General features: G+C 31.4%; 1 protein-coding gene across 1 annotated transcript; it reads left to right on the top strand.

Moving 5' to 3' along the window:
• Positions 1-10182: 10182 nt before the first annotated feature.
• Positions 10183-13312, top strand: LOC121131326 (protein timeless). Its single transcript, XM_040726807.2, has 5 exons — positions 10183-10320; positions 11566-11819; positions 12498-12675; positions 12745-12995; positions 13051-13312. The coding sequence occupies exons 2-5, from the start codon at positions 11566-11568 to the stop codon at positions 13310-13312; spliced, it is 945 nt and encodes a 314-aa protein (XP_040582741.2). The 5' UTR covers positions 10183-10320.
• The last annotated feature ends 11 nt before the right edge of the window (positions 13313-13323 follow it).

Raw genomic sequence — 13323 nt, 5'->3', positions numbered from 1 at the left:
GCTACATTTCATTATAAGTTTATTTGTTTCAAAATTCAAATTTAAATCACAAGGAGTGTCAAACATTTACTTACAATATTGCATGTCATTTTGCCCGTATAGATATAGTCTATATGTAAATATATCAAGTTGGGCGTCTCGAACCATTTGCAAAAAAAAAAAAAAAAAAAAAAAAAACCTCGAAATATATTCAAAGAGATACAACGGAAATCCCTTTCCTTAGAATAAGGAACTAACGTATGCACTTCATATGATAAAACCTTCAGGTCAAGGCGTTGGTCTCTCCCGCCTTGTTTTTTTGTCGTCGTTTCCTATATAAAAAAAACCACAGTTTGTTTATGGGTACATACCTATTTTTCTATTAAACAACAATAACAAGAACATGGGTGAGTTGTGTGTACGCATTGAAGCATAGTCTTCCTACAGCCATATACGTAAAACATCACATTCAATCATTGAAGAGAAGGATACGCGCACGTTTCCTAACGGGGCGTTGTCTCCATCTACTAAAAATAAGTAAATGGTTGTCTCAACGGGTTCACATATGTACGTACATGTTACTTTACTTACAACCTATGTTATTTTGTCGGTCTGTTGTATCTTTGCTTGGCATGAAACTCACAAATTGTCCATTATTATCTCATTTCTACCGTCCATTAATTGTTCTACTTAAATATATATATATATGTACTTAAGGAACCTATGTTCAAATATTTATACCATGTTGAATATGGTATTATTATTATGTACGCTCATAAAAAAGTTTTTTGTCTGGTTTTAGTCACATTATTTCCATAATTATCATCTAGACTGAATAGCGGTAGTACTAGGCATTGCCTAGATTTAACAGTAGTCGTCAAACAGACAAAAAACAGACGTACCGGAGCTCTGATATTAGGGATGTCACAGCCTATTTTAAGCTCGACAATAAATATTATCATATTGATAACCCGGTATATGTGTGTGACTGTATATATTCAAATGATAAAAGTAACAACTCAGTTAATAGAGGCGTCTGCAGTATTATAATATCAAATTTTTTGGAAAAAATTCAACAAACTCATGGCTATTTACAAAAATATGAAATTCCTAAACGTCTGAGTATAGCCTTGAAATGACTCCATAAAGACTCAGTCGTCTGAGCATAAGCTCCAATTAATGGATCCATAAAATTATACTTAATCATAACAGTAAAGTGTACCATATCTAACTCCTTCCCAAGGTTGCCATTTGCTTCCCCATTGTCAGAAATGCCAATTGTTCCGAGTAAAACGTAAAAACTTATTTGAAGAATTATGATAAATATAATTAGATATATATTAAGACTTCATTTAGGTTACAAACAAATAATCAAGTTCGAACAGGGGACAAACTTATAAACTGTAAACTAAGCGTCAATATGAATAAATTGGATTTGTTCATATCTTTTAAATAAGTAACTTTATTTAAATTACATTATTTACTATTATTGTTTAGTTGCTAGGTATAGAAATATACATTAAAAGCTCTTATGATTGTATAATCCTACTTGTAAACTTTTCCAATAATTATGATGGATAAAAGCAGCATGGTGAAATCAAAGGATAATCAATGTATCTAGTATAATATTAAGACTATCTATTAGGTAAGAAATGACCATGATAATAGCTCAGGCTAAAAATAATTCAATTAGGCTTTAAATTCACTCTTATCCGATTTTTTATCGATGTCCAAGAAGAAAGAGACCAGAACAAATTTGCTAGGTAATTTGTTAGGTATAGAAATATACATTAAAAGCTCTTATGATTGTATAATCCTACTTGTAAACTTTTCCAATAATTATGATCGATAAAAGCATGGTGAAATCAAAGGATAATTAATGTATCTAGTATTATATTAAGACTTTCTATTAGGTAACAAATGGCCATGATAATAACTCAGGCTAAAAATACTTTTATTAGGCCTTGAATTCACTCTTATCCGATTTCATAAATGTTTCCAGAAGAAAAACTCCTCGGGGGCATCCCTCAGTCAACGGATGGAGTCCCCTCCTCCGAATACTTCATAAAACCCCCATTTACAATTTATTCCACACAATGAGACCTTCCATCTAATTTTGCGACCCTTCGAAGTGCTAATTATCCGAATAACTCGAAAAGTAGAGATCCTTCTTCTCTCCCTCAGCCAATATATTCTTTTCTTCACTTCACGTCCCTCCGCTTGATGTACCAAAGTTATTACCATATTATGAAAAGGTTGCAATAATTGAATTTCAACTATCCTCTGTCGCAACTCCGATTTTGAGATAGAAAGAGAACGTAATACGTGCGGACAAACTTCTACAAAGTATGCATAAAAAAATACTCTTTAGGTTTAAACAAAAATGGTATTGAAATCCTAATAACTGTAGGGTGCAGAAGTAACATTAATCTAAAAAAATTAATCAATTTGATTGTTTAATTCAAATATTTTCTTATTGGGACAACAATTCAGAGAGTTTTCTTTAAAACTCGCTAATTTGGGGGAGTTGCTCTATTGAGGAAGGATTAACTTACATTTGCGAGTGTGCAAAATTAAATTTATTTATTTGGTACTTATCAGATAACTAGTAGAGGGCTACATTGAACTACCGATAGTACCCGATATTGCCCGTCGTAATTAGGTGTCGTTTAAAAGACAGTTTTACTTAACGGCTTAGAAGATAACTCCCCAATAGAACCCCAGGTTACTCGCCATTTGTCAGGAGTACATTGACATGTAGCTAATCACTACTTACATCAATGCAAAAGTCTTTTGCATTGATGTAAAATGTGATCTGCTCTCCATAATGAAAAAATGGTAACAAGAGTTTGAAAAAAAAAAATGAAAAATTATGTGATGAATCATGAGCCAGGGAGTACTTTAGTCTGTAAAGCACTGTCTAACAAAAGCAACACTCCCTGTTTAAACGCTCAATGTCACAATGTTAAAAAATTCATATAATTAACCTTTTCCCCGTTCTTTGTTCGTCTTTAAGTGCTTTACTAGGAATGTGAATATTAGCTAAATTGTCTGAATATTACTAAGAACACAATATGAATCCTCAAATTAATTAATAGGAGCAATAGATATCATTGTACGTACATTAGGGATTGAAGAACAGAAAAACATTGCTCAAAAAGCATATATTTGCTCTATTAATATACAAAATCACTTCCAAGGAAAGTTTCAGTATTACTCTCAATTTTTAATGAACACATTCAGACGTAGTTACTCACTACATAGATTTATAGATGTTTTCTCTTCAAAAATTAAAGAAAAATAATAATAGCTTGAGAAAATAAAGAAAACTTTGCATGTTTAAACAACAGTAAAAATTTATTGAAAAGGTGATAAACTGTAGCATGCAAAAGTTAACTGAATCCAGTGACTTTTCATCCCTATATGAAACATGGTTTTAATACAGAATTACAATTGAGCCTCTGTTAGAGAAGTCGGCATATAAACATGATATCTATTCCCATAGACATAATTATTTAAAAAGAAGGGATATGAGTACAAATTTTGGCATTCGTAGATCCCCAATATTATTATTTTAGTATAAAGAAACTTCCTCTAATATTATCCTGTTTGCACAACAATTCTGAATCTCTTCTGTACCACTTACTAACTCGGGTGAGCGTTTTTTTGTTAGTTACTTGACCGGGAAAGGGTTCACACGTATTTGTGAGTGGTTGAGGTTTAATTTATTTAACCGGTATTGATATGATACCTAGTTTAGATATAATTATAACGCAATTTATGACGCCAGAGGGGCTCAAAGTTTCAAATTGTGTCTTTAATATAATGTCTTGTGTATATATATGTCCAATTTATTAGAAGAAGCAAATCTATTATGAAGCAAATTATTTTTTTATTTTGTGATTAATTCATTGCTGGCTTCATCAAAGACTAAACCATTCATTTGAGGAACTTTCAAAAAAGTATATTCTTAATGAAAATACCATGTATGTACATAATATGTAATTAAATATTTTGTTTGTGGAGGAGTGGTTCTATTAAATTACTTAAATAAGCCTCATCTTTAACTTCACTCAAAGGTCAGTTATCTTATTTTTTGATGGAAAAAAATAATAAGACGTTCATTTTAAAAGTATTAATGAAAATGCAACTTTGGACTCTTAAATTCAATTGACTACAAATGCATTAACTTCAACGGAAGTCACAAAACCGTTTGGATACTTACAATTTAAGTGTTCATAAATAATTACGGGATTTGCCAAAAGGAACAAAAAAAATATTGAATAGACAATGGAAGTTAGTTAATGTAGAGCTGATGGCAATATTGAAGCAAAAAAATAATAGTTCCAATCATTAATTTTGTCAGTCATCATTAAATATTAAAGATGTTTTGTCTTTTTGGCCATCAAATTTTGAACAGATTTTTTGTTCTTTGATTATAATTAACTAATAAATTGTATTGGTTTACGTCATATCATCTTTAGTAATTCATTCTTTTAATTGGGAATCGAATTTTTTTTTTTTTTCAAAAGAAGCAATTTGACTAAAAAAAATGGAATTAAACCCACAGTACTACAAACGATATTCTTACAAATATATTGTCTATCAGGCCCAGACTTGCAATTGAGTCCTTATCTTAGATCAAGCGTTTCTTCAATCTGTACACAAGGGCCTTAAACACGTCTTCAGTCCTTTACTTTGTGGACATTTGCCAAGAAGTGTGTTTTATGTTCCTTTAATGATCAGATGGAGTCAAACTGGTTCAGTATAAGTAAACATTAAAGTATTACATTTACTTCATCGGACCTAGGAATCTTCTTTGAAGATCAAATACATAAAGTATATTTCTGGAATAGAGAGTAAATATAAACAAAGAATGAATGTAGAAGAAAAGAGATCGAGGGAGAAGAGAAGAAAATGAAAATATATTTTCATTCAGTCAAAAATAGCCTCTTAATGATCTGAGAGATTCCAAAAAATACCGTACGAACATTTTTGGTTATTTTATATGTCTACTTGCTAAATTTCAGACTCATTTGTTCCACCCTTTTGGATTTCATTTGTGATAACCATTGTGTGCCATTATAAACCCCAAAGATACACTAATGAATTAAACGAGCCACAAACAAACCTCAAAACTACCATTACTACCCATGATAACCACAGATATTATAATTAAAATAATGTATAAGGTTCTGAAAACCCCTAGATAATTACCTTAATCCATTGATCATAAAAGGGTTTTAATTCTTATAAAACTTCCGCTCAGTTTCCCATAATGCCCAACATCATATACAATGCTATCACAAAAAAGAACATAATCCACATATTAAATTAAGTCGTACCTTACAAGATTTATTGAGCATTTAAGTTTGATGCTCTATGACGTCAAGTTACAACCTTCAATATTTTAATGGGAGTTACATCATACCCACCTTATGTTTCACTTATAATGAAATACTGGATATTAAAATATATTATTGAATATCATCACAGTATATGTTAAAAAGAAAAGAAACAAAAACTCAGTGTCTTAACTCTGACAATTAGAAGAATGTCTTGGAGGAGAGCAGCTTAGCTATCATGACGTTTCAAGGATCAGATGTGGCCAAAGAGTAAAGGGAGAAAAAAATAAACAAACTCATTGGCTAGAATTACTCCGATGTCAATCCTCAATCCTACTCTGAGTTCAACAGGGACTTTGGATTAAATATTCTTCAACAAATCAACTCTCCGTCTATTATGACCACATACGAATGTTCAATCAGGATTCAAATATAATTGAATGTAGTAGGAAGATAAGTTAACGACTCAAGAGTTAAGTAATAATCGCAACACCTTAAGAAAAGACAATTGAATTCTAAGTTACTTGAAGATACTTTGTGAAACACCATGATAGCCTACCTGCTCTTACCTCAAGCATTCATCAAATTGTCAGGGTTGCCATGTTCATTTTTGGCTTATTATCTTTTTTCATAGGAAAAATCCATACGACTACCAATCCTCCGTATAAATAATCTCAATTGTATTAACCCATTTACAATGGATATATTCAATGTTTCTGTAGTTATTTACAAGCAACAATATGTGGGTAGGTGGACAGAAAAGTAATTTAATCCGCATGACTGATAACATTAATACTTGTGTAGATATACTTGATCTAAATGGGATCTGATAGTACAATTTACTTGATTCATTATACTCTGTGTAACAATAGATCATCCCTAAAATCAGTAATTATAAAAACTACTTATAGAACTGATTTTAGTTCTTGTATCAACTGTTCCTTTTCAATCTTTCCTTTAACACAATGTACATAATCCTAAAAACTCATTTTCCAATACTCATTATATACAACGTTCTTGATTGCATAAGTACTATTTTGTACTAAAAATTGGGTAAGAAAGACACAGATCTCCAGCGTAATAGAGGAACGCGATTAGAATCGCTAAAATTTAAGTGATGATACATTAAGAACCAGGAACCCTCAGAACAAAGAACCACATACACCCCAGAATCATCCTTTAATGATCCCATACATACATAAATAGTCAAGATATATATAGCTTCAAAATATTTAAATATATCCTTAGAGGAACATATTTATATAAATATGTAACATAATCATCCTGGATGTCTCGACACGTGTAAGTATTTAAATTTATGCTCATTAATAATTATTATACATGTAATTATGGAGTAATCATTTTGGTGTTGTGTCAGTCTGTATGCACTAAAAGTTAAATCTTCCAGAAGTCGAATTGTGCATACATATTATGCAAAAATCATCCAAAATCACTCATATTTATTTTTTCAGTGTGACATGCAAAGATCTTATGCAAATAATATCGTTCAGCTAACGTCACATCTCTACTCTGTTCTAATAAATAATGAAAAAAAAAAAAATTGTTTCAATAATTATTTGCATGCATTTTATAATTGTGATAATTATTTGTTGAAGTTATCATAGATAACAGACTGTTGTTAAAGTAAATTGAATTGCACTTGGAATATGTTAACTAAAATTTAAAGATTATTTTTGTACATTGCGTTTAAAAAAGGTGCAGAAAATCTGTAATTCAAATAATTAAACAGACCTTTCAAATGATGTCACATTAGTTGGGGTCAGACTTCTAGTTGACCCTTAAGATCCGGATGAATTTGATCTTGTACTATTAACGTAATCAAAGTTTAATTGAATTCTCTGAACATATTTTAGGATCTATCTAGGAGTAACTTGAGTCGAGAGAGAAAGCTTTTAAACACTATAAATTGCAACATTTCTGGCCAAAATGGTCTAATTCCGATGAGGCTATAGCCTAAAATATATTTTTCCCGTGTATGTTTAAAAGGCAATTTATTAAAGTTTACATTGAATATAACTGTTAAAGTCCTGGTTGATCAATAAACAAATTGAAGATGCTTAATTCGATTTGTTCAGATTTTCTTATAGTAGATTGAGATCGGAAATAATTAATCTCAAATATATGTAGGTATAACTACAGTCACAAAATTTACATTACAGTTATGTAATATGTAGTTCAAATTATTGTGACAAATGATCAAAAAAATTCCATGATGGAAACTATTGTTAGAACTTTCCAGTGATTAAAATTGCAACGGTATCTTCGAAATAAGCATACGTTGATTCACAAACACGTATCCTTGTTTTTTATTCAATATCTTGTTCTCCTTCTTCCGTAAGAACAAAGCATCCACAGTAACTTTCCATAAAGGAATCGCAGCTACGGGATCTCCTGGCTTGAATCCTCCATCTAATTTAAAAGATATTACTATGTTTCCTGAACTATTACATTAATACAATTAACAAACATTGTAGCAACAGTTCTTGAGATTAATTCTCTAAACCCTTTGCCGTTGAGGGTTTTCATAACTTAAAGACGCGAGACAGATTCACAAACTGTCATTTATATATAACGGACAGTAACCCGCCATAAAGATACATTCAAATAGATATTTGATGATGAGTACTATTTCCTCAGCATAAAGTTAATATATGTACAAACCAAAGACTGATAAGTAAAGAGATTTACCTTTCTTACCCCATCTACTAATTGTGTATGTACAATTTCTTACTCAGAGAAGTGTTTCTCAGTTTCCTGAACAAACAATGCTGGAGGGTCAATACGTATGTAACCTTTGCCTTATGATGGATGATTGGTCCTTCTCTTCATGACCAATACTAACAGTCGAAGCTAGCTTTATGATTTTATTAGGAATGAGTTCTAAGGCAATGAATGCAGGGATCAGGAGACTGAGATAATGAGCTTATGAAATCTCGTCCAAAGAACATCCGCCGTGTTCTATTGGGTAGAAAAAAATTATTCAACACGGTGCTCCCGTCTGATATATATTGGCCTGCAGAAGTAATCCCTGCAATACTGGGGAACTCACTCCTACTGTTCAGTCGAGGATTATAATTAAGTTGTTTGTTTGAATATAGTAATGGGAGGACATTCTAAATGTCATTCTCTTGCATCCCCCAATACTCAAACTTCCTTTAAATAATATATACTCTCGCTTATCATCTTTGAACAAGGGCATATATCTTAACAGATGGATTGTTTTTATGGGGAGGATATTGATATCCCAGGCCTTCAATTTCTCCTATCTAGTAAGTGGTGTATTACATAAAAATCTGACGCTTTTTTATATACTCCATAAATTTTTGCAAATCATTTCTTCTCCCAGTATCGGCACTGCAGCTAGAAACTTCAATACCTTGAAGTGAGAAAGACTTAACAAACCATAACTCCCTAAGACCATCATATGTATTAAGATAGTCGTCACAGTTGGATAACATCTTAGTCTTCTAGATGTTGAGGGAGACACCCGATTTTTTTTAATATCCTGATTGGCTTCAATGGCATGGGAGATATTTATATTTTTTTTTCTGGGTTCCGTTAGAAATAAGATAAGATTTTCCACATATGATAAGCACTTCAGTGACTTTTCCTTTATTTTCAGACCTTCAAGGCCGGAGTTGTAGCTGATAATATCCTTCAATCCAATCATTGAGATTAGAAAGAGGGATCGTAAATCTCCTTGTCAAGCTCCACATTGAATGCAAAACATAGAATGAACACCGAGATTATCAATCCTCGATAATGAGTTCCTACGGATGGCCAAGAACATGATAACATACCCATCCGGCAGTTTCTTCTAAAAAAGTTTTTATGATTTCCATAGAAATAATGCTTTATACGAAGAAAAGCTCTTCGTCAACAAACTTTTGTGAGACAGTATCGAATGCCGTTTCGAAGTTGACAAAAAAATGTAACGTACTTGAATGATGCCCATAAGTCTATGCCATCATTTTTAGGGCCCTGTATATTCTCTATCAGGCTTGACGACATCAATCCTTTCTGATCCGTTGATATGATGTATGGGATAATCCGGGAAAGTCTTCGATTCAATATTCAGGTATTCAAGAGTCTGTAATTTTTAATGTCACTTGTTCTTCTTTATGACTAAAAGTTATAGATCTAGTGCTCATGAAGGACAACCCCCTTATGAATACTTCCTTAAAAAATCCTTTGCGGTTTCTAAAAAGTAAATTTTAAAAACTTTTGAAAAATTCAAAATGCAACCCTGATGGTCCAGGGCATGGAGAAATAAATATAGAGAGGCATCAATATATTAGCGATGACAATTTGGCATTTTGTGGCAGATTTATAATTAAAAAGTGTAATAATTAACTTTATAAAGACTAGAATATCAATATGAGTATTAAATATAAATACTTAGATATACATAAAATGCGTCTGATCTTCTTGAGTATAAATAAATCAATGAGCGACATCTTGTGGGGAAAAAAACAACTGATGATACAATTTCCTCAGGCTAACGGTTGCCTTTCTCTTCTTAGTTTAAAGCTTTCGGGTAGACTAATTATAAAATCAGTCCTGGAACGGATCTAACACTTCTTATAGTATAAAGATTTGAAATTAGAGTATTTTTATTTTTCAAAAATTCAAAACAAAAGATAATAGTTCAAGAAATAAATATCATAAAGGAATTCCAAAAAAGGAGTAAAATAAATTTTTGATGGACTCCCTTATTGAAAGATAAACATAAATGAGAAAGCAATAATAGAAAAGCCGAGGGTCTACCATATTACAAACCATAAGAGAAAACTCACACACTCTCTTCAAATGCGATAAGTAAAACCTTTTTATTATTAAAAATAGTATTCTTTCGACAGCCAAAGCGTTTGATTGTTCTATAAAATATACATTGCCTCTACATAAAGAATTGGTTCTTATTGGATCATCCTAAGTACTTTTCTCGCCAAATCGTTGTAACCCAATTAAATCGAAGGTGAGTTTTTAACATATCGACTGCTTTATTTTGAAATACAAATGTATGGAATAGACCCTAGTTATTTCATAGAAAATATACATTTTTTTCTCCATCCGATTGGAATAACATTTGATATATGAAATAACCTATTATTAAGAAATTTAAAAATAAAATTTCAGATCTGTAACTCAATCCAGCTTTGAACTCTTTTTCATGATGACTTTGATCAAAAATCGCATAAAAGAACTTTTCCGTTCTGAATTCTAGTTCTCTTGCAACTCATCTCATAGATGCATATGTTACTATCTAACAGCCTATATTATTGTTATTAAAGCTGTAAAAAACCGAAAAATACCATATTAAAACCTTCAACTGCAATCGGACTGCTCTTTAAAAACTGTTTTATTTGAATCAAGTTTTTAGAGTATAATTACGATTCAAAGGCATATTTCGACGTTAAATAACTATATAGATGAAAGTTACATGTAAAAACAATTGATGAAAAACATTGCAACATTCAAACTAAATTATTTATGAAGTTATCTTGAATACTGTTCCTACCATATGTGTCTAATCATACAAAATTTAGGAAAAAGAAGGATTGTGTTTGAAAGTTAATTTTTCCTCCAGCTAAAAGTAAATAATAAATCTTATAGTACAACTTCAAAGATTTCCAGTAAAAAGTAAAGGTCAATTATGATTGATTATTTCAGTTTAATTGTCAATTTTCTGCCGGATTTTTTTAATGAATAATAAGATTACATTACAAGTTGTTCCGAAATTAAGTATATTTAGGCTGGGAAGTAATTAGGAGGGATTGAAATCACACAACCTGATTTTGATGTGATGAAACCTTTTATGGATAAATCTTTGATGTTTGGAATGATTTGGAGACAAGTCAAGGAACAAAGGGAAGTAACTTGATATAGCTATATGGAGATTACGTTTTTAGAACAAGTATAGGTCTTCAATAAAACAACATCTATAATCTAGAAAATATTTTATAACCATATGAAAACCAAAAATAATACATTCAAGACTCCAGTTTAAAAAATATGAATATATAGGGATATTTTTTAGAACTGAGATGTATGAAGAACGACCTAACACTCATTATATATTACCGTCCTGTGAAAATCGACCTAGGTCGCCATCACCAATCACAATATTTTAAGCTGTCATCTAAAAAAAATATACTTTTTTGAGTTTTTTCTATATTATTTTTTGTTCAAAGTGAATGACAAATTTTTATATCTATTTCAGATGGACTGGGCAGCTATTTCTCCTTCCAGTGACATGGAAGTCCTGGAGCTGGGCTGCTTTATTGGAGACAAATATCATCTGTCAGATGATGCACAAGAGAAATTAGAAAACATATGTAGGAAACTTTGTGACTCTGAGTCAAGCAAAAAAATTAGACAAATGATCATGTTTAGAAACTCTATGGATACGGATATCATTCCCGTCATCAATGCACATGTTGAAGATAATCTATATATTTATGAGGCTATGATAAAGTGAGTAGGGCTAACATTTTTTCCCACTTTTTTGAGCATAATAAAATTCATGTACACTTGCAAACTATACCTAAAAATACCCCCATTTTTACATTACAGGGTAACATATATTTATTGTTCCTTCTTTAAAGTTTAAATTAAACACTTATTTATAAAAATTTATAAAGTTCCTTGGAACAACTGAATGTCTTAGTCCCTCGGCAGTAGTAATGCAATTTGTGTCAGAGCAGGAGGAAAGAGGGGAGCGAGACATATGGTAATACTGCCTATTATATGATTTTTTGGGGGATAGTGGAAGGAATAACTAATACCTATAAAGAGGGGGAAACTACAACCTAATCCCGATCAATTATGAGTATTTTAATTACTACTTAGAGGCAGATCTCACTACTTTTTCTACACCCCATATTTTCTTCTCTAGGAACAACCGGGGCGTGTATATTGAGCTCAAGAGATTAATTTCTACAGAGCGCTTGTCCATGTCACTCATTTCTAATGAATTTAAGTCAAGTAGTGGTCAAGAGTTTAAAAAATAAATTTATATTTTTGAAATTTTTACTTTAGTCCTAATAGAATATGCTTGAAAAAGTAAAAAAAACCCAAAAAAACAACAACGTTAGAATCAACTGATATATTTACAAGAACACATTTTTATATAATATTTTTCCATATTGATAGTGTATTATCTGAGCTCACAATACCAATTGAGGACCATGTTGATGTCGTCAATAGTACCACCGATTCTAATCAATATCACTATGAATTGGTAAAATTTTTGGATGAAGTGAAAAATAAGTTTACAAACAGTCCTTTACTGGGCAAAATAATACCCCCTGCTCATTTTATTCTAAACGAGGTACGTCTTTTATACATAAATCATAACTTTGATGGTACTCATATACATGTTTCTAATTTTTATGTATAGGATTTGTCATACAATACAAATGAGTCAAATATAATACAACATATATTTCGATTAATTATTAATATCTTGAACATACCAGAGCCTTCAAATACTATATCTGATCAATCCGTGTCACCCAAATCCCACTCCTCAACAACTGTTTCATCTGCTCGAAGTCAACGTCAGAATCAAATAATTTGGAACTTTTTCGCTGCGGGTCTAGATAAGTTCATTCTATTGGCTATTGAAAAAGACACCGACTCAAATCAATGGTAATCATTCAAAGATTTAGTATACAGTATGAACCATATTTTTATTTTGTAACAGGAGTGCTCAAATTTTGGAGGTCATTTCTCTGATATTCAAGGATCAAAGTGTGAGTCAACTTGAAAGTAATATTAAAAAGTTGTTGGAAAATCCTGATTGGTATGAGGATGACAGCTCAGAGAGTAATTCGTCTTTTACACAAGAAGACACCTCTGGTAACGAGGACTCTTCAGACAGTAATACTGAAGAGGAAGACGGAAGTAATAATAATATCATTACCATTGCCGGTTTTAGAGGCTTTCTGCACAATAACGAAAAATGAAAGGTGTTTTT

The sequence above is a fragment of the Lepeophtheirus salmonis genome, chromosome Z, assembly GCF_016086655.4.
Source record: "Lepeophtheirus salmonis chromosome Z, UVic_Lsal_1.4, whole genome shotgun sequence".
Lineage (NCBI taxonomy): Eukaryota > Metazoa > Arthropoda > Copepoda > Siphonostomatoida > Caligidae > Lepeophtheirus > Lepeophtheirus salmonis.
The sequence above is the reverse complement of the archived record's forward strand: the minus strand, read 5'-3'. Positions and strand labels throughout refer to the sequence as shown.

Coding starts and splice junctions, on each gene's coding strand:
- LOC121131326 (XM_040726807.2), top strand. CDS start 11,566: ATGGACTGGGCAGCTATTTCTCCTTCCAGTGACATGGAAGTCCTGGAG. Junction 11,820..12,497: donor ATTTATGAGGCTATGATAAA/GTGAGTAGGGCT, acceptor CCATATTGATAG/TGTATTATCTGAGCTCACAA. Junction 12,676..12,744: donor CTCATTTTATTCTAAACGAG/GTACGTCTTTTA, acceptor TTTTATGTATAG/GATTTGTCATACAATACAAA.